The sequence below is a fragment of the Pseudochaenichthys georgianus genome, chromosome 8 (genome assembly GCF_902827115.2).
Source record: "Pseudochaenichthys georgianus chromosome 8, fPseGeo1.2, whole genome shotgun sequence".
Classification (NCBI taxonomy): Eukaryota; Metazoa; Chordata; class Actinopteri; order Perciformes; family Channichthyidae; genus Pseudochaenichthys; species Pseudochaenichthys georgianus.
In genome coordinates this window covers 31,903,781-31,925,739 of record NC_047510.2, presented here as the reverse complement: position 1 = coordinate 31,925,739, position 21,959 = coordinate 31,903,781, and the positions used below count along the sequence as shown (strand labels likewise).

Genomic DNA, 21,959 nt, shown 5'->3' with positions numbered 1-21,959 from the left:
ATTCTGACTTTTTTTCCTGAATTTGGCTTTTCTTTTTAAATCATTTTGTGACATTCTCACTGAAGAGACTTGCCCTAGACTTCTGCTTTCAGATGTAGTTAATTATGAAGTTATTACCCTATCCGATAATCATCCAATGCAGAGGCAATAATGTAATATAATACATTATTTTATATATTAAATATTTATATATGTATTTTTATATAGTCTTATATATAAAACTGGCCCTTTTTTCTTTTTGCTAATGTGGCCGGAGATGAAATTGAGTTTGACACCCCTGGTCTAAATGGACTTCCTGTTCTCAACGCGGCGTGGCGATGATCTTGGAGGAGCGAGGCAGATTGCCGAAGCTGCTGAACTCTGGATTGAGGTTGATGGTGTCGGGGCCTCCAGTGCAGGAAAAAGTGAAATTCTGCAGCAGTGACACTAGGAAGATAAAAAGCTCCATGCGAGCCAGAGACTCGCCAGCACAGGCTCTCTTCCCTGTGAAGAGATAAAACCACAAACTTCAAAATGAAAATACAATTGCGTTTACGATTGTTACTGGCCAATGAGTCAAACACACTCACACAGAAAACTACTAATATTAATATTCCTCAGCATGCTAAGGGTTGATGTATCAACTGGCGGAATGCCGCATTTTACCTGCAGAAAAAGGCATGAAAGAAGGATTTTTCTTAAAGTTGTCATTCTGGTCCAGGAAGTGCTTAGGGTTGAAGGTCCAGGGAGTCTCCCAATGCTTTTCCTCTTTCAGCACAGAGTGAAGCAAAGGAATAATCACAGTGTCCTATTAAGACATGTGAGAGACATGTTAGTGTAATAAGGATGTGTCTCTGTCATTGGATATGATATCTTGGGATGGACAATACCTTGGGGATTGTGTAACCCCTGAAAGAGATGTCATGGAGTGCGTAGTGAGGGAGGCTGAATGGGACAATGTCCAGAAAGCGCTGCACCTCATGGATGACTGCATCAGTAAAGGGGAGGGACTTCCTGTTCTCCATGCGAGGACAACTTTGTCCAATCTCAGTGTCAATCTCATGCTGCATTTTCTCTGTACGGGAGCAAGCAAAACATTAAAGGTAAATACTGGATTATAGATGTTTGTAGAACTGGTCAAAAAGGGCTGTGTTTCCTGTTGGGGGACTTACCCTGTATGTCTGGGTATTTTATGAACAAACTGAGGGCATATCTAATGGTTGAGCTGGTTGTTTCCGTTCCTGCCAGGAAGAGATTCAGCACAGTCGAGACCAAGTTGTCATGGTGGAACTCCGTTGAAGGAATGTCCTTTTCCTGAGATGTTATATTGGTATAAATAATACAAAATGCACAGCAAACAGCAAATATATTTTTTTCTGATGACATCTGCCATAGTACATCAGGGAAACCTTTCTTAGCATCCAAATTAATGTGAAGGGATGTCTAATTGGATACAGAGGAATTTTAAGAAATTCCAGGATCAAAGTTATACTGCAGTGTGGTCTCGGGTTTCTTAAAGGTCCCATGTCATGGCCATTTCTACTGATCATAATTCCATTGTTGAGGTCTACTAGAATAGATTTACATTGTTCAATGTTCCAAAATCACATTGGTTTCTCACACAGCATCTCTGTATAGTATGTGTATTCACTCTCTGTCCTACACACCTTGTTGGAGCTCCTGCCCCTCCCTATGAGCCCACTCTGTTCTGATTAGTCAACCACTGTTACAGCTGAAGATCAGTGTTTATCTGTTACACTGGCGTTTGTTAGCAACCAGAAAATGACACCAGTAATGACAAACAGATGAGAATGCTGCGTGGGGTCTGGGTGCTGTGTTGGCGGGACGTTGCGGAGCTCGCACACCCAGGCGCACTACTGATGAAAACGAGGGCAACGTCTGAAGCCGCTGGCGAGGGAAGAGACCAGACAGGGTCCCGGAGCGCGCCACCCATGGGCCGATGAAAGTATGGGCGACGTCCGAAACTGTCGAGGCGAGACGGGGTCCAGAGGTGCGCCACCCAGGCGCCGATGAAAACGTGGGCGACGTCCGGAACCGCCGTCGAGGTGGTGAAAAAGTGAGAGTGTCCACACGAGGTCAACCAGCCGGTCGAACCTCCTCTCCGGCACCGGAAAAAGCCCAAAAGGGTCGTCCTGTCCACTATCAAACAGGTAGGTGAAATTGTGAGATTGTCCACACGAGGTCAACCGGCCGGTCGAACCTCCTCTCCGGCACCGTAAAAAAATTGTTAACAGTCAGATGTCAACACGTCGTTAGTTGCTAGCCGTTAGCTGCCGCTGTTAGCCGTCAGTCATCGTTGTTATCCGTTAGCTGCTAGCCGTCGTTAGCCGTTAGCTGTCGTTGCTAGCCGTTAGCTGCCGCTGCTAGTTGTCGTTAGCTGTTAGCCGTCGGTAGCTGCTAGCCGTTAGCTGTAGTGGTTAGCTGTTAACTGTTAGCTGGTGTCGACGGCCGCTAGCCGGAAGCCGTTAGTCGATGTCGTCAGCCCCGGAGCCTCTGCTAGGCGGCGTGCCCCCACCAGGGAAGGTGGGGGCTTCTTCGGCTAAAGCACAGGGCTCAACACGAGCCGTGTTAGCTAGCGCAGCCTGGACACGCAGCCGCATGTCCCGAAGAAACAGTTCCATGAAGTAGAAGTCAGGGTCTTCCGTACCTAGCAGGTCGTGCATCGTCTCCTTGTAGTCGGAAGGCTTGCTGTCTTCCAGTGCCGAGATGATGGGGGAATGGCGAGCGACGTCCTCAGCCATTCTGTGAGGGGCGCACCGAGCCTCAGTCCGTGTGCACGACGTCTCCAAAATTCTCCGGCAGTTTGCGAAAAACGGCCTCTCTAGCCATGTTCGGTCCAATCTCGGAAACTTTAGCGAGACTTAAGTCAGGGTCACCAGTGTAGTGCCGAGAGATTACAAAAGGGAACTTTACTGCGGAGCAGAAAAGGACATGTTGCTGGCTTGCAGTCCGAGTAGACAAGAGAAAGGAAGGAGGACACAGTATACCCCGGAGGTACAGAAAGCATTACGGCCCCTACACACGGCGGCGTGCGTGGCCGCTTCAACGCTTCTGCCCATTTGAATGGGGTGATGTCACGATTCACCAAACTGCATTGTGGGAGCAAAGCGTAGCTTCTCTCGCGGTGCTTGCTGCAAAAGTAGAGCAATGTTCTACTTTTGACGCCTCGACGGAGGCGTCAGCCAATCGAATCATATGCCAGTACAAGCTCTAGCCAATCAAACTGCGTGCTTGTGTGTCTGGGGCGGGAGATTCATGTGATTGGTTGTTGGTCGAGTTTCAGCCCCCCCCCGCCGCCGGCAAGCGACAACGCACGCCGCCGTGTGTCCGTGTGGAACAATACCCCAACCTGTAGTTCCACGATTGAATGATGTAACCCAGTGTATTAATAAGTGATCACTACATTATACAAATAAACTTGCCTTGGAAAAAAATGGAAAAATAAAAATCTCCAACGAGACGTTCTGGGGCAGCATCTTTTCTGTGTTAGAGTTTGACTCGCTACAGGGTGTACTTTGAGGGTTTGTGACTCTGCAGACCGTTTACATGCAGAAAAAGCTACATAACACACAAGGGGACGGGGAATAACCGGAAAAGCATGACATGGGACCCTTAAACAAAGCAAATTGTCCAGTCCTACCTGATTGCTTCGGATGAGAAAGCTGTCAATAAAGTCCCTCGGTGAGCTTGGGTCCATTGTCTCTTTGTGCTCTTGGATCTGCATGGACACAAACTCTTTTATCTCCTCAATCTCGGCAAAAGCAGTGTTATGGCTGCCGGGAAGATGCTCCACGATGCGGGGAAAGACGTTGTACATCTGTATCAGGGAGGCAGACAGTACACTCAAGCTTTGTTTCACAGGAGTTCATAATGTATTCAGTGTGTTGCGCCTATCGTTGCAAAATGCTGTATATTATTGTTAAGCTGCATTCACATGAAACGCAATGTGAATTTCATTAAATAATTTAAACTTTGAGCGCAGCGCTTGGAGACTATTTTGAGCGATTGCGCTAAAGCGTCAGCAGAGGCACACACAGTATGATGTGAATGCATCTTTACAGTATTCTCTCTGAATATTTCCACCATTACCTGTCCCAACTTCTATTTAACTTAATCATAGACATGATATTAAGTAGGATTCGGGCCTCCCCTTACCTGACCCCAGGGACTACTAGCAAATCTCAAGGTGTTTGTTATTATCTGCAGAAGAGACAGGAACTTCTCATCTTCATATGTGAAGCGCTGGCCAAACACCAGGCAGCAGATCACGTTGGACACGCTGAGACTCAACAAGAATGAGGGGTCCAATGGCTTGGCTGGAAGGGAAGAGGGAAACACAGTTGGACTCATCTTACAAACGTTCTGATCAGAAGAAAAAAGGTGGTATTGGCACAACATCGCTGAAATGAGAATTAATCTTATCTGCCATACAACTGCTAACTTTGCTGGGGTTTGAACATGTTTAAGCTCACTTCGGATGTGTTAGAACCAGCGTTTCAGTTTAATTGAAATACTATATAAAAAAGGTGGTATCTGTTGATGTCACAACACTGTAAGAAGTCAATCCGTGTATCTACCGTCCAATTGTTTTTCTTTATTAAATACGTAAACGGAAGAGCGTCTGAGAGGCGTTTTTGCTTTTTACCTGACTAAATGGTCAAATGGTCCTTGGAGCGAGGGGCGGGGTGAAACTCACGGAAGTGATTTCAAAACAAAAGCACTCGTTTGCTAAAATCACACTTTGAATCACGACAGTATCCTGCTGAAGGAACGGCGAAGGGGAATTTAGCGATCACAACGAAAATGGCCAAGACACATATTGAGCCCAGACAATTTATGTTATTAAAGGCTGTAAATATAATATAATAATAAGCCTATGTCTAAAATGGACAACATTGTTAGGAGATTTAAACTACACAGCGATTCTGCACTGCGGTCAACTCAGCCGCCTCTCCAGTTTGTTTTTTCAAATCAGCTGCTCTTCATTATTCCTGATATATTTGACGAATGATACAAATATTTTTTACCACAACTTCTGTTGAACCCCATCCCTGTTTTTCAGGTCTCAGGCTCGAAAATGACATTTCCAGAACAAATAACCATAACTACACTTCTAAAAGAGGAACATTAATAATCCTTTTTCTCAAAGTAATGATAAACCTGTGAGTTGGATGTAGAAAAGTCAGAATCAATATAGATGTTTTTTATTTTAAAGAAAATTCAGATTGAACAGAGTAAAAAGCTGTAAATGTTAGTGTCCGTCCAAAAACTATTTTTTACTTATAGTGAAAACCACCCTTGAATGATGGGATGGTAGACTAAAAGCTTTAGGAATCCAAAGTACAACATATAATAAGTACCCTGTATCAAGATTGATGCAAAACAAGTGACATTTGACTTTTTTAGAGAGATTTAGAAAAATTAACTCCACCTCTGGGGTGATTTGGGTGGAAATGGGCGTTTCTGCCGTTTCTCTGGAACCCATTGGTCGATTTTGGTGATTGACATCTCTTTTTAACCGTTAGAGCCAATAGAATCGAAGTGGCATTTTCACATACACACCAACGTTAACAAAAAAAAGTGGGGGCTTCGCGCATGCAGTTTTGGCCAGAGCGAACCTATCTCTCACTCTGACATCTGAAAATGGAAAAGTCGGTTTATTGCTTATGGATTATCAGAAATCATTTCAAAGGGACACAGACACATTGGATTAACCTATGTATTAACCTTAAGCAGCGTTTTTATCGTTTTAAGGCCATTGAAGACCACTTTTGACCAGACAACGACAAAGGTAAGCCATTTTGCTGTTTTAGCTACCTAGCGCCACATGTTTTGATGTCTGTTTTTGTTTATAAAGTCGCGAGTTCTTATCATGGAGTGAAAATGTAGATACCGATCGATTCTGTGTCTTCTCACGATGCCAATCGATGGGTTGCACGTGCAGCTACGATAAGTAATAAGGGTGTTATGAGCAGTGTTGGGTGTAACGCGTTACAAAAGTAACGTAGTTACAGTAATATATTACTTTTTGCTGTAACGAAGTAATGTAACGCATTACTAATGAAATGTGGGTAATATATTACCCGTTACAATGCTCAGTAACGCAGTTACAACACATTTTAACCCGAAATTAAATGGTGTTTTGTTTTTTAACAATGTACTAACATAGCGAGACATTCCGACACCAGACAAATTGTGCGGGTAGATTAGTAAACCTGGTGTTTACCCTTCAGGCTTCACGCCGGGATCTTCGGGGCAGTTGAATGTTATTCACCCGCTATTCAAAAAAGAGAACGGAGCGAAAAATACTAACAACAAATTGTGTCAGGTGCGCGTGACCTGCTCCGCTGCGCGTGCATCATTTCCAAAGTGCTTCCACAGCAGTGACACACATCTGTGGATAATCATTTATACGAAACTGGTTAAAGCAACCATCACTAAACGCCAGCAACACTGCATCTACTGCAGACAGTAGCAACAGGTCGGATGGGGACATCACGTTACCCTCCGCTGTGGACACTAGCTGACTCCCGCCTGACTCGCCGCCCTCAACCCCGGAGCAGCAGTCTTCATCGCCCGAAACACCGCCGCCCCTCTGCGGCCCGCAGGTGCCAGCCAGGATACCACGGCAAAACAGAGCATGCCCAGGTATATCTAAACAAGTACCTGCCTGTACAGTGGGGTTAGGTGGTCATTTTGCAGCTCGTGGTATACAAATAGACAAGGGCTAGAATATGTGAAAATAGTGCCATATTCTGCCTGCCTGTAGAAATGTTGGGTCACAAATAATGCATACAATAGCACAGATGCCTTCACCACGAATGGCTACAAAAATATCTCATATCCCAAGCTTATCAACAAGCTAATGTTGCAGCTGAAATGATCTCCAGGTCACAAATTCAACCTCACATGATGATGTGATACCAGTTTTCAAGCACAGTAAATATTCTCTTCCCAGAGTATATGATGGGACCAAGGTGATGTTTAGTAGGCTACATGGTTTTAATAATACTTTTGCTTTTCAATGTTTGCCATTTCAAACCATGAGCTGGTTCAAATAATATTTGCCTTGATTTACAATATGTATCATTTGTTTTATCGGTACAGTTTTGAAGCTTTTGTGCTTTTCTTTGCCATAGTCCACTTTGGACTGTATGAGATATTTCAGGATATATATTTCACTTTTAACTCACTTGAAATGTTGTCTCACTTGCTTGGTTTCAAAACATAACAAATGCCAAAATACTGTTCATTGGGACCATCAATGCAATTTTTCATTGCTGTTGCCGGCCACTATTGCTCATGTAAACCTACTACTGCTGCGCCCCCTGTAATCTCAGAGGCACCCTGAGTCATTTTGTTCTGGAGCCGGGCCTGCACACGGCCACATACTAAACACACTACAGAGCCCATTCCGTGTCCTGTCAGTGTTTACTTCCTCTCTGCCTTATTCTGGTGATTTATCTGACGTCCAGCACTCCGTCTTTTAACCTCTTTTCCTTTCTCTTTCTTGATCCTCCTTAGCAACCTTCATTATAGTCCTTGACAGTGGTCTGTACTGCTGTATTAACAACGTGTCACATGTTAAGAAGTTACAATCAGAATGGAGTATTCAACTAAGCCGTGTAATAAAAGTTGTTAGTAGCCTTAATGGCCTACACAGTTGTTATGCTATACCACATCGCCTTTCACTGGATGTATAATGAGCTGCACTAAACTACATTTCAGCATTTAAAATACCTAGCCATTCTTTTGCGGTTATTTTGGTGAAAGTAACTAGAAAAGTAACTAAAGTAGTGTAACTCATTACATTTCAGAGACAGTAATTTTGTAATGTAACTTATTACTTTCAAAAGAGAGTAATAAGTAATATGTAATATATTACATTTTCGAAGTAACTTGCCCAACACTGGTTATGAGGGAGTTTCTGTGCAGTAATGCGTTAGCATTTCTTCGCTCGTGGCTAATTTAGAGGCTCAGCGCTAGCTTTGTGTTTTAAAAAAAATAAAAATAAATGATCAGTTAGCTGAGTTTCTTCTCGTTACATAGAGCGTTAAGAAGCCCTCAGCTCAGACGCTGTTTCCTGCAGATGATGCGTTTTTCCGCCCAGGGACGGGGGGATGGGGTTCAACGGATACTGTTGGACTCGGTTTGACTTCTACCAGAAATAAAATGAAGTGCTTTTACTGTGTATTTTTTGAGAAATACTCTGTCAAAGTCCCCTGCTGAGAATAAAATCAAGCCACCTCTGCTAAGTTTGATGAGGGAATTATTTTTTGTTGCCATTAGTTCTTCGTGAGATTGATCCTGTTGGACTCAGTAGTGAAACTGCATTATGGAGGGGACTTTGGCAGAGGATAACTCACAAAGTACACAGTAAAAGTACTTCATTTTATTTCTGGTGAAAGTCAAACTAATACCGAGTCCAACAGTATCAGTTTCCTTAAGAACTTGTGGTAACAAATATGTGTATCACTCGTCATATATAGACGATAAATAAAAAATAAACTCGAGAGGTGGCAGAGTTGACAGTCGCAGTGCAGAATCGTGGTATAGTTTAAATCTCCTAACAATGTTGTCCATTTTAGACAGCGGCTTATTATATCTACAGCCTTTAATAACATAAGCAACTAGAAAGACTGCAAATCCAGAGTCGCGCAAGTGATGTCATTAATACACTCGTGTTACTCACCGAAACCTTGTAAAGCCGGTCCCGCATGCTGGCTCTTACGGAACCGACTAACTCCCCTTGTGTGTATGTACAGCTCTCAACATGCCCAAACTTGTAGTGATTTTCACCTCTTTTAATACATTTCACCTCATTCTGAAAGAAATAGGTGAAATGTGCCAACGTGACGCCCGTCTTGATGTGTGGTGCGAGACCAGAGATGTAGGCCATTGAGCGTTTCACACAAAAAAATGTCTTACTTCACAGTTTTACGACACATTTCTTTTGGTTTGACTTGCAAAATTATCTTTTAAATTGAAAAGCATAACATGTGTAATTCGTGGCACAATTCAAACGGGATAGAAAGATAATCTTTCTCTCGCCATTGACTTCAATACATAATTTTTCCGAAATAAGGTCCCATGGAGCTCCCCCGGAAAGGGAGGGAATTCGCCTCTCTATTAGACTAGTTAGTAAGGTAAAGAGCAAAAAGCAAAAACGCCACTCAGACGCTCTTCCGTTTACTTGTTTAATAAAGAAAAACAAATGGACGGTAGATACACGGATTGAAGTCCAACAGCCATTCAACCTTGCGTGGGTTTTAGTTGAAGATATCAATATCCACCAAACTCTTGCTAGCTTAAGCCTTAATGTAGGTCATTACCTGTTAATGATCAACATATCATTTGAAAATATTCACAGTTTGTGGCTTGCCAATTGTTCAGATTTAAATAAAGTTTAAAATGCTTCATTTGCTTTCTTAGTCAATCAAGGCTTTAAATGAAGGTTCACTGTTTTAGCCGATTGTGTAGTAGGCCTATGTTTACTTTGAACCAACCGCCATCAAAAAGAGATAAGGCTTAAAGAGTGCAGCTGAAGCAAGAGAGATGCAAACATCCGAGCAATGCTTCCAGTCTCCCACAACAGCTGAAAACACACCTTTGAACGTTTTTACGCGATCCCTCAAATGTTGGCTCTCTTCTTGGATCCACTGTTCCATGCCTTTGCGTCCCATCCCAAAGTCTCGTAAGGTTGTCAGTGTGAAACGTCGAAGTTGGCGCCAGCGTTCCCCGTTACTGATCCCCAAACCTGACAAAAGGAAATGGTTGTTTTGTGACGATCTGAGGTCTTATAGATACATGTAATCACAGAGACATGCAGACCTAAAACCATTAGGAAATCACTTGTCCCTTGACAACGAAACATTATTGGTGCTGTTGTTACCGTAGCCATTGGTCGCTCTCATCAGAAACGGCAGTGGACCTCTGCCAATGAAGTCATCTGCATGGTCCACCAGAGCCTCTTTCACGGCATCGTATCCTACCAGAACAACCACCCGCTGCCAGCCCAGGTACACTGTTATCACAGGACCGTAGGTTTCACTGAACTAGAAAACACATTGGGGAAATTAAAGGCTGCAAATTAACTATTGCTTCTTTCGAGCAAATGTTTCCTGTGATAAAAAATCAGTTTGACGTCGTCTCTCATTCTTGTCCGATTACATTTAGTCTTACCTTGAGAAAGCTTTTAAAAGGTGCATTTTTGTCAAGCTGTAGCAGGTTTCCTACTAGAGGAAGCGCATAGGGTCCTGGAGGCAGGTGATACTTTCTTCTGTTTTTGACACTGCACAGCCACAACAGAGCTACGATCAGCCCTGCCAAGATCACTGTTGTTGAAAAGTCCATAATGCTCTTAACACTTCGTCCTCTTGAATCTCTGCTGCTCAACAGATCTCTAAATTCTTGAATCCTTTCATTGGAGCTTATATTTAAATGGGTGTGTATCTTTTACAGCATGTTGGCAGGAGCGCTGCATTAGGACACAGGTCAGCCATGTGACACTCCTTGCTAATTTCCTACCATAACTCCACAAACAAACTAAACAAGTTTTACAAGTGCCTTATGATTCACTAACAAACACAGTGTGGTTAGCAACTACAAACTAATGCATTTAGTTTTGCAAATAAAAAACGTATCTATCAAACAAACACATTACATTTTTCTAATAGATCATGTTTCAGAGACACATTTTTTAGGTTTTACAAGTACAACACTTTTTTTTCACGGAATATTACTTATTACTGCCAAAAGTCACGTGACTTTTGGCAGTAATAAGGCTTGTTTGAGATGAGCTGCGGCTCGTCTTGAAAGTAGACGAGAATAGCCGATTGCAGCTGGGGGAGGTCTCAACAAGCTCGCCTGAAGTCGGACAGCTCGGAGTCGGCTTGACTCGGTTTGCAATGGCGGAAATTGCACTGCAACCCAGCGGACCAGGCCTGCCCAACTGAGGAGGGTAACCTATATACATGTTAAATTATATTTTCCTTTTTAACACTTACATGAATTTTTATTTTAAACTGTTTCCAACACTTAAATAAAGCTGCCTTATATTTTTCGAATTCATGCCTCTGTCATAATTGAACCTATTAAGGGAAGCTTTAAAATCGGTCCACGACATACACTTACATTTAGGGTCCACGGGTTCCTCCTGCCTCTTAGCAGGAGGTGGCGTTGTCAGTGACTAGCTTTAAATATGGTAACCTCAGTCACGGTTACCACACTGGTTATTGATTTTCATTTAATAAAAGCCAGTGTGAAGCCTGCTAATAACATCTGAGTTGACTAATAAGGACAAATCATGGAATCATCATTTCAGGAATACCTCGCTCATTCGCTGCACTTCTGGATGTTCACTATAAAAGTTATTCTCAAATTTGGGAAGCTCATCCAGGTCCCATCTCTTCTTCCGTAAACGGTCCACTCCCCGGGGTTCCCACATTTTCTACTCGAGGGTTGGCCGCCTCTGCTGGACCCGAAACGAGGGCTGCTGTTCAATGACGACATACAAACACCAGACGTGGGAGCAGGCCCGGTTCCAGAACAAAATGACTAAGGGTGCATCTGAGATTAGAGAGGGTGGTAAAGTGCTATTTTTATAAGTGGGGAGTGTACCTAACACCCTCTATGGGGGTCCTCACCTCCTCTGGGGGGGGTCCGGGGGCATGCTCCCCCGGGAAGATTTTTTTTTAAATATTGAAGTTGAAACCATCAATCTGGTGCACTTTGAGAGCAACATTAAGAGATCTATGGATCTGTATGTGCTCTTTGCTTGATTATGGCTTCCCAGTCCCTTATCACGTAGCCTATAAGAGCATGGCGCCAGTTGTTGTAGCCAGTTGTGGTGAAGGCATCTGACTTACTTGAACCGAAATGTCTACATGCATAGCAGAAGATGGCATCTTTTTTACATGAATATTCCAGCCAATCTCTGTTTTGAAACCATGAGCTGCAAAATGAGGGCCTTACCCCACTGTACAGGCGAGTTGGTTACTTTTTTAAATATACCTGGGCAGGCTCTGTTTTGCAGAGGTCCTCTGGCACTTGCGGGCCGCTGAGGGGTGGCGGTGTTTGGGGTAACAAAGACGGCTGCGGCTGCTCCGCCTCTGTGGGGGAGGCGGGCAAAGCCTGCGAGTCGGGCAGGAGGACGTTAGTGTCCACGACAGTAACATAATGTCCCCATGATCTGAACTGTTATTACCTGCAGTAGATGCAGTGTATGCTGGCAATAAGGGCTGGTTGTTTTAACCATTTTCTGATCCATCATTGACTGCTGTGTCAGCACCTTGCAGATGATGAATGTGCAGCGGCACAGGTCACGCGCACCTGACATAATAACGTTACTTACCGTTTAAATTGATCAAATAAATGCAGCAGACAATGCTATTCAACCACAATTACAATTTATTTTATTTCAACTATATTCTTCTTCTTATTATTATTACTACTATTGTTAGTAATATTTTTCACTTTTAATTTTTTTTTTTTTTTACTTTTCATTTTTTCAAATGAGGGTGCATAACGACTCAACTGAGGGTGCAATGCACCCTTATGCACCCCCGTAGAAGTGGAAAAGGTGCATTTTTGTCAAGCTGTGGCAGGTTTCCTAGAGGAAGCGCGTCCTGGAGGCAGATGATACTTTCTGCTGTTTTTGACACTGAACAGCCACAAGTTCCACAACAGAGCTACGATCAGCCCTGCCAAGATCACTGTTGAAAAGTCCATAATGCTCTTAACAATTCGTCCTCTTGAATCTCTGCTGCTCAACAGATCTCTAAATGCTTGAATCTTTTCATTGGAGCTTATATTTAAATCAGTGGCGTTTTCTCCTGGAGGCCAAGGGAAGCCAGACTTCCCCTGTTTTTTAGGATTGTAGTTATAATTTTAATAAATAAATAAAAACAATTCGTTTAGTTTCGGAAATTCTTCGTTGTGTATTGCTGCAGGCCCGTCTCTCCCCCATTCTCATTGAATATTTTACAAAGAGTGAAACAGCGCCCCTCTAGATGTTATGGTGAAACAGTAGATTGAACTCTCTGTTGCGAGAGGAGGCCAGCCGAAATTGGCTTCCCTTGGTGAACAAAAATGGAGGGATTGACCAATCAGACATGACATCACGTCATGCCCCTGCCAACCTGTGATTGGCCAGGGCCATGCCAAGGGAAGCCAGAGCCTCACAATCCAATCAAATCGCATCAACTTAGTGTTGCAGTGACGCGTCCTAAAACCCGGAAGTAAGCTGCGCTCGGTTTTCCTCGACAAAAAAGCAATGGGATTTCTCCATAGGATTTTGGAAAATAGCTCGAAATAAGGTCAGTGGAAAACAAACCTGTTTGATAAATGCACGTTTTGTTCAGCCGGATAATATCCACATGTCTACCCTACTTTTATAATTTTCGAATCATAAATCTAATCGATAGAAGATAGATAGTGTCACTGCGCCACTCTCACCGCCGTTAGAAAGTAGCAAGCAACTGAAGCAAGTGCAATTATGGAGGGTGGAGATTTGGAGTGTTTAATAAAAAATAATTGTACTAAACTTCCGCTACAGCAGCAACTAAAATACAATCTGATGACAGGCCAATGCCCAAACTGGAGCTGTGAACAGTGAGGAAAAAAGGAGCGAGTCGGACGTAAAACGTTAAAGGTCTCCTGATTTAGTTTGTGAATGAATGCTTATTAGAGTTTGGGCTGGAGAGTGCGTGTGGACCTGTCTGTTAGATAACAGGCGTGTGTAAGTCCTGCATCTGTATGATACAAATGTGTGTAAAATGATACCGGGTAACTCATCTGGTTACGTTATTACATTGACCACCACACCCCCAACCCAAAAGAAAGGAGGTATTATTGGCTTCCCTTAATTTTTTCCCCACGCCACGCTACTGATTTAAATGGGTGTTTATCTTTTGCAGCATGTTGGCAGGAGCGCTGCATTAGGACACAGGTCAGCCATGTGACACTCCTTTATGGAGCTAAGTTCCTGCCATAACTCCACAAACAAACTAAACAAGTTTTACAAATGCCCAGGGCCGTCCCTCCCTACAGGCCGAATGGGGCCTCACATTGCGCAGGGGGCCTCGGCTTGTGCGCAGTTCTCCGCGCAGTTCCCCCTCCCCTCGATTGAGAAACACCCTCTGTCTCCATAGGAACCTCTCATTTTGAGGACACTTTTATAACAAGTGAAGACGTTTTTAATGTTGTCTTTAAGTCAGTAAATCCTTTTCTCTGTGAGGTTTCCTAGCTTCACTTGTCGTTACTGGCCGTTTCTCAATCTCGAGGATGCTGGCTTGTTAGTCGCGTACTTCCAAGTCACTTCCTTCAGAAACGAAGCAAGTATACTTCCAAGCCACGGTTTCGGAAAACGAAGAAGAATGGAACAGGCTAACAGGTGTGCCACTCTCTCTAACGGTTTCAACATAAACTGTACCGAAAATAAATACCTCACGATGTCTATCTAATTATGAACTTATGAAGTAATTTACTTTCACGGAACACATTTTTGGTGATAACAAATGTAACAAAGTAACATATTTACCAACACATGTTCTACGCCACTACATACTTACATTTAAATGTGTGCTGCGTCGGTTCAGCCATTCTACGTAACTCAAGGGTTTTTGAAATTGGTCCGTGCGCAAAGCATTGTGGGGATTTTAAGGACGCAAAGTCTACCCATGTGCAGCCTCGAAATTTCCCCCAAACCAAGGACGCGGCCTCGGTGGAATTCCAAGTATACTGGACATTGGAACGGTCCTGCTGCGCCACTTGATGACGTAGCATCCTTGAAATATTGGCTTGGAAGCCAGTATCCTCGAGATTGAGAAACGGCCACTGTCTGAGGCCTAACTTGTTGTATTCGACGCACCCTCTTTTCAGTCAAATGCTAACGTTCACTTTGTATGTTGACTGAATGAAGAAACGGTTGCTTTCTTATAAAGATTTTGATACGTCAGAAATCACAGCAAATCACGTTTTTCAAGTGAAAAGCTCAATTGACACAAAAAGGAGTGCAGCAAAGCAGTTGGTGAGCGTAAACTGTGATTGGCTGGATTCTTGGGCAGCCCCGCCCCTCCACGTGTGATTGACATGTGTTTTTGTGTCTGTTGCTGCAAACATATCTGCGTTCTATATCACGTTGCCCTTGTTTTCATTCGAAAGGAATATCAGAGATTAAATAGGATAATTTATATTGTATAATTTCATAATGGTGCCGGATACCCATTGGTAGGCAATTATAATATGTGGATGCTCCTAGCAATTCCTAAAGTTTATTTCATAAAAGGAGAATCATTGTAGTATGTCACAAAATACAACACATTGTAACAAAAACCGAGACACAATTATGATTTTACTTTATTTTCAACACCAACAGAAACCATTTAAGCATCAAAACAAGAGATCATATCACCAATATACATATTAAAAAAAGGATACAACAGAAATAAAACAGGAGAATATATGAAAATTAAAATATCAAACTAAAGCACTACACCAAGCAATGCCATTACACCCATAATCATGAACGTTTCGCAGTGCTTAGTCTACCTATTTACAACAATCCTTCCTTTCTGGTATCATATATCCTGCTTTAATATATTTAGCGTTGTGATTAAACATCCAGCTTTTAGATCACGTAGTATCAAAAGTATCATTTGATAGTGTTTTTAATCAAGTTTGATATGCTGTTAACTTGGGGCAGAGTAAAGGCAGTGAATGTCACTTTTCTTTCAATACTACTAAGTTAGTGGTACATTAAAAAAACCAATGACCTCAACCTTGCCTTCAACTGAAGCTGTTCGGTTGAAAGTCGGATACAAAAGTGAGTGTATAATTGAAAGTCAGTCACAGCAGGAATCCAACACCTTCTTCTCCTGCTTAATTAGTGTCATGTTATCTTTAGGAAGTAAATATTCACATCTATTTGGCTGTTCATGTTTAACCCGGACTACATTCATTACTCACAAGGACTTCACGGTTTGTTACCCTGCAGGCAATAGACACTAGTCTGGACTCTGCACTCGACATATCAAGAGGAAAACGATGACCGCACATTGAGAGGCCTAACGTCACCTGTCGAGAGGTTTTTACTTAGCTGTGCTCTGCCATCAAACATTTACGATCACGACCACAAGCAGCTTCGATACAGGCCCCTGCTAGAACTCATATTAAACTATTCACTCTAAAACAAGAAACAGAGGGTAAAAGCAGAATATTCTGACTCACTCGAGGATTTTGTCTAGCATGCATCACTGCTATAGTGTCCCTGAACACAAATACCTGCTGTACACCCAGTCTAGCTCACTATAGCAGTAATACCGCTATAAACAATACCGGCAGAGGCAGGTCTGATCTGTGCGTAATGCCCCTAATTATGGGATTACAATCCGCAACACATCACAGCTGTGTTGCTCCGTAATCTGCGTGGGCGTCGTACTTCCGTCTCCCTGCCCACGCAAAAAAAAATCTCTCCTACAGCTGTTCCCAACACAAATCAGGCCAACAGCTGCCGAGTCACACAGTTGTACTTCCGAGTCGCCTCACACGAAGCCGCCACAGAGTGAAAACAAACACGGCATATTTAAAAACATCTCTGGAATGACAATTTTCCAACACACGAGCGATACCTTCAATACAACTTTTAAATTAAAAAAAAAAGTGTTATTATATATATTTATATATTAAAAAGAAGCCTGGGAATTCCAAGGCTCTTTAGTTTTGCTTGACTATAAACTCTAAATCTTAAAACGGTGTGTCCCGCAGGGTACTCCTTCTATTTGGCAATGTTTCGGTAAGAGTTGGCAGAGAAGTGAGGACTAAGGGAGAAAGATAAAAGAGGCCGTTTGTTTTAAGATGAAGATGGCACTTTTCTCTCTGTTATACACCTCTTATATATTTATTTAAAGTGCAGCATTAGGGCGCTTAATGCAGGCACGCTTATTTGTACCCATGTGTGGCGTTGGAGGAGCCTGTGACCTAAGAATTTCATTGTCACTGTAGCTATGACAACAAACGCCTTGAACCTTGTGATATATAGTTCCGTCAGGGATGGCCTCGATGACAGCATCTGTAATAAACCTCTATTCATAACAACGTCTCCATCCTCTTTACCTACTGCTCTTGTAAAAAATACTTCCCACAGTCTGTTAACGATAGCCTGCCGTGAATCTGAACTTTGTAGTGTTGTCTTAAAAAGTGAATCTGACCTTCCCTGTTAAGGAAAAGATCGGATTTGTCTCTCTAGCTCAGTGGCTCCCAACCTTTTTGGTCCCGTGTCCCCCTTGAGCTGGTCGCCGCGCTATGAGTAGCCCCTCACTCATCTGTGATGACTTGCAACCTGTATTAAACCCTTTGTAATAATGTTCAACCCTCCTCAGATGAAAATCACTTGCATAACTCACCCTTAATACAAATGCATTTAAACTTGACATTGATACTTACTGTCAGTGAAAATAATCATATTAAGACTCACTTCTAGTTTCCACATCTTTCGTTAAGACTAGAGCTTGTAGTGACACACTTGAGCGAGTCTCTCCTACGCTTTGAAAGCTCTGGGGGAAGGACACCAGGCTTATGAAAATGTATTTAATTTTTGTGTGGAAATATATTGCAATCCCTAATATCTCTACGTACCCCCTCAAGAACCCCTAGGAGTCCCCGACCCGTGCCCCCGGTTGGGAACCACTGCTCTAGTTGATAGAAATCGGGCTACAGGACAAAGTGTTTCAGTCTCAGAACTCGTCGTCGGAGCTGAGCAGGAGCGTCTTCTCGTTGTCCCCGCGGGTGCTGAGGTTGCTGTGGCTGCGGGACAGCGGCGGCCCCCCGCTCCGCTCCAGCGTGGACTGCTGGGTGTACTGCTGGTACGCCGGGGAGAAGTTATGGATGGCGTCCTGAACCATGTCGCCAGGGTTCATGGTCTCCTTCAGGCTGCTGGAGATGCTCTTCATCGGGGCGCAGCGACCTGAGGAGGGGAGAGGGGGACATTCATGAAGAGACACAGAAGCGTATGGACAGGGACGGAGATATGGAGGAGACAGATGAGTGAAAACAAATACAGAGATGTTTCCGTCCAGCTGTCCAGTGAACTTACCATATGCATCTTCAATATGTTGGCTGTCAACGTTAAAGGGGCCCTACTATGCTGTTTGGGGTTCTCCCTCTCCTGTAGTGTGTTATATAGGTTTTTGTGCGTGTATGGTAAAGGTCTGCAAAGGCTAATATCCAAAGGTCCCTCCAGTATGAGCAAAATAAAGACCTTTTGAACATTAAAGCATGGAAACATGTCACAGTAGAGACACTACATACACATTTGAACCAGGGTGTCCGCTAGGATTTTTTCTCGCCGGTCAAATGTCCGGGCAGAATTTATTTTACCGGACAAATTTGAAACTTACCGGTAATATTTCAATAATAATAATAATAGTTGTGTAGCAGAGTTTCCGTTAGCAGGTAATTACCGGACTATGAGCAGATATGCTGATGTTTAAAACTCAGTTCACGGGCTCATTTTTATATCGCTTCAGTTTATTAATCGTAACAGATCGAAAAATTCAGATTCATTTTTCAATAAATGATTCCACAAACAACAAACAACATAATTATTGCATTCAAACAAACTACTTGTAGTAGATAACGTACATTATTCAGAAGTTTACATCCTCTCTTTTCCCCTCTCCCTCCCTCTCTCTCCTGACAGCCCGTCAGTTTCTCATGCAGCCCGCTAAACAGAGGGCGGGGCTTCAGGTGATCATGCAGAGCTGCGTGTCTCGGTCAGACTCAGCAGCTGACCTGATCTCTCTCTCGCGTCCGGTTACACTTCACTCGCGTTTATGTCCATATCGATCAGATCCAGCTCTCCTGATCGGCCTTTATAGAGAGCACCGATCAAACTATTAAGAGTGAATATCGACGATAATGACCGGCGGTCGATCGATCGGAGCCTCCCTAATTATTACCAGACATTTTGACCGGCAGGTTTTGAATTTACCGGTTTTTAATAAATGTTACCAGCTGAAAACCGGTAATTACCGGCTAACGGAAACCCTGATTTGAACCTTTAATTGTGATTGTGCACCACACACACCAGATGCAACACAATGCAAATGCAATTTTTATTTTCCTGGGACAGAGAATTTGTGAGAACCCCGGAGTCTGCGTATAAAGACATGGACTAACATTGGCTTGAAATCACTGACAGCAAAACCAACATAAGGAAACTAAATACTGGCTACAAACTAAAATCATGCTGAACGGAAAATAAATGATAATGGACATTTAACCACAATACAATCCAACAAAAACAACTGAAATGGGCGTCTAAACGTACAGAAACACGGCTAACATCAGACCTACCGTACTGTCCGTAGATAGGAAATGAGCCTTTGAGCGCAGTGAGGAGACAAAGGGGACAAGGAACAAGAGAAAGTCACGAATTAAGGGAAAAGCAGAGAAAAAGAGAAAGATTTAAATGCATAGAGCATCAAAGAAAGAGTGAGGTCGGATCAGATCTGTAAGACTGCAGGAATATGTTTAGAGAACCACTTTAGATTATAATACACTCTCTCTCATCGTCCACACAGTGAGGCTCTGGCTCCACTTGTTCTTACCGTATGAGTCCAGTCTTTTGTCCATGTAGACCTTGTAGGTGAAGGCGTGGCGCAGAGCAACGGCAGCGAAGAACATCTCGATGCAGATGATGAAGTTTTGGTAACCCGCGGCAACCGTTCCCTCGCCCACGGAGAACTTGGCCGAGTTGATCTGAGGGATCGCTCCGCACTTCTCCAGGATGGCGAGCAGCATCCCTGCATCGTAGAAGAGAGACAGGAAGTGAGGAAATAGGGGAGACAAAAAAGTTACAAACACCTGAATCAGAAACAGGTTTATTACCAGGTAGGTTGATACGGACAAGGAATTTGACTTGATGTCATGGTGCGTACATAAAAGTAAAACCCTAACCCTAAAAACACAGATAGAGAACAAGAAATAATAAAAAAATATCGTAAAATATAACAGTATTAACATAGAAATGGAATAAAAAGGAATGAAATATGGAATAAAAATCAGCAGTAATAAAACACAAACAAACCAGATGTTGTGCATTGTGTGCATTGTGTGCATTGATGTAATGCATAGACACTGAGAGGAAAGTAAGTTTGGCCTTGGGACAATTCTCTTCTGAGCCACTAGATGGCGGGCCAGAACATAATCAAAGGCCAGAGCCTCTGGTTAGACCTGCCCAAAGCGAGGCTCGTCCTCCAGCCCCATTTCAGTGCCATGTTAAAAGCCAGGACTATCATCTGGTTTTTAACAGACTTATCTTTTAAATTGCTTCTCGGTTTGCGCCGTCCCGTTCAAATGAAATCGCCACAATCACTTTTCCACGCTCGCACCAGGACGGGGGGGGAGGGGTTCCAAGGCTCGCGTCTTGTGCTGCATTCCCTTGCACTCGGACATTAGGGACTTTCTCTCATAAATGTCCGATGAGCCAAAACCTTTCTTTCAAAACACAGCTGCCAGCTGGGGAGGCAGCTTATGCAGCGCCACCCCTCGCCCTCCATGATCAAGAGGCGTCTCCGATTTTGTTGTCAATGTTTTGATAAACTAAGTAAACATTACGTTTGAATGATTCAGTGAGCTGGTGTTCTTTTTTACAAACCACTATTTCAGCTCCACGCGCTGTCCACCTGCTTATTGATCCTCTATCAGCGTCAGTGCACCCGCTGCCAGATTGTGCCTGTGCTGTGTCATTCACTCTCAACATGGATACAAGTACAATAAGCACTCTTCAGAGGTAGGTGGATTCTCTATTCGGACATTATAGCCTATATGTGCGACTGTCGGTCCGATATTGTACATAATAATAATATATTATATTGCCGGCGGGCCACCGATGGCCCGTGGGCCGCCTGTTGCCGACCCATGCACTATGGGGTGGCTGAGGTAAAGTGTCACCTGTTACTAATTGTGAAAATGGTGGCTAATTAACAAGTTCAGAAGCTGGTGTTTCCTACCCTGCCAGAAGGAGAGGAAGATGACGGACTTCACCATGAGGAACTTGAGCATGGGGCTGAAGGGGCTGAGCAGCTGGCGGGTGGAGAAGTAGAAGAGGAAGAGGGCGTACAGAGACAGGCTGACGGAGATGTTGTAGACGATGGTGACGTACAGGTAGCCACTAGCAACGCTGGAGGAGAGACATTAAGGGAAGGGATTTAGCTTTGGAACACTTGGAACAAGTCTAAGTGAGGAAAAGAAACTAGAACCATTTCAATTAAACATCTAAGGGGGTCAAATGGATTTACGATAACTTAAAACCTACACATGACAAGCGTATGCGGTTTCCCTTGGGCCAGTGCAGAAAGCCCTTCAGTGTCTTAGTACGGCTGAAGCTGCAATTATTCCTTTTAAGGAATTATGATTTTAACATGAATTTGCAGATTGAATAACGTACAAAGATAGAGATTTTGAACTGAAGAGCATTATTCTCTATCTTTTTACAGGTGCTCAGGATTTTAGATTAAAACCATAAGAACTAATAACAGATTTACATTTGATTGGATTTAACTGATGCAGCTGAAGGTAAGTTAGACTTTCTCGACATCACTCCGAATGAAATTAAACCAATTCTCTGCAATGAAACATCAGAGAAAAAGATTCATTAAACCCTACTTTCCATGTCTCATTTAAGACCTTTAAAAGCGTGATTTAAGACATTTAAATATCAATGAAAACCTCACTTTTAGATTCATAAAGGCAGTGCCTTATTCTGGCTAAAGTGGCTCAGTGTCTGCAGTGCAGCGGCACAATAACCCAGCGCTCACAAAGGTGTCCTTGCTGTGATTGGCCGTGTGTGAGGAAACATACTTAAAGTCTCCATCCTTGTATTTCCCGAAGGCCTGGAGGAGGACAGTGACCATCGCCATGAGAGGTTTCACCACACAGAACTGCAGAGTCGCCTGAGA

At 43.2% G+C, this 21,959-nt stretch overlaps 2 protein-coding genes across 2 annotated transcripts in view; both read right to left on the bottom strand.

Annotated features, from left to right (window-relative positions):
• Window positions 1–230: 230 nt before the first annotated feature.
• LOC117450711 (cytochrome P450 2G1-like) lies at window positions 231–10,389 on the bottom strand. Its single transcript, XM_034088632.2, has 9 exons — window positions 10,183–10,389; window positions 9,893–10,055; window positions 9,608–9,757; window positions 4,156–4,316; window positions 3,641–3,817; window positions 1,152–1,293; window positions 870–1,054; window positions 646–787; window positions 231–483 (listed from the first exon to the last, which is right to left on the bottom strand). Exons 1-9 carry the CDS (start codon window positions 10,351–10,353, stop codon window positions 302–304), a joined length of 1,473 nt encoding a protein of 490 aa, XP_033944523.1. The 5' UTR covers window positions 10,354–10,389; the 3' UTR covers window positions 231–301.
• A 4,955-nt stretch (window positions 10,390–15,344) lies between these two features.
• LOC117451742 (transmembrane protein 184B-like) overlaps window positions 15,345–21,959 on the bottom strand; it is a 20,097-nt gene continuing 13,482 nt past the window's right edge. Inside the window, exons 6-10 of the mRNA XM_034090124.2 lie at window positions 21,862–21,953; window positions 21,012–21,181; window positions 19,608–19,802; window positions 19,354–19,380; window positions 15,345–17,962 (exon numbers count right to left, since the gene is read on the bottom strand). Coding sequence (XP_033946015.2) covers window positions 17,733–17,962; window positions 19,354–19,380; window positions 19,608–19,802; window positions 21,012–21,181; window positions 21,862–21,953 — 714 coding nt within the window. The 3' untranslated portion in view covers window positions 15,345–17,732. The remainder of the gene's footprint in view (window positions 17,963–19,353; window positions 19,381–19,607; window positions 19,803–21,011; window positions 21,182–21,861; window positions 21,954–21,959) is intronic.

What these genes read in the sequence shown, in the direction of transcription:
- LOC117450711 (XM_034088632.2), bottom strand. Translation starts at nt 10,353, where the DNA reads ATGGACTTTTCAACAACAGTGATCTTGGCAGGGCTGATCGTAGCTCTG. An exon ending in GAGAGCGACCAATGGCTACG is followed by an intron (nt 9,758 to 9,892) that starts GTAACAACAGCA and finishes TCCTTTTGTCAG; the next exon opens with GTTTGGGGATCAGTAACGGG. An exon ending in CTAGTAGTCCCTGGGGTCAG is followed by an intron (nt 3,818 to 4,155) that starts GTAAGGGGAGGC and finishes TCCCTGATACAG; the next exon opens with ATGTACAACGTCTTTCCCCG.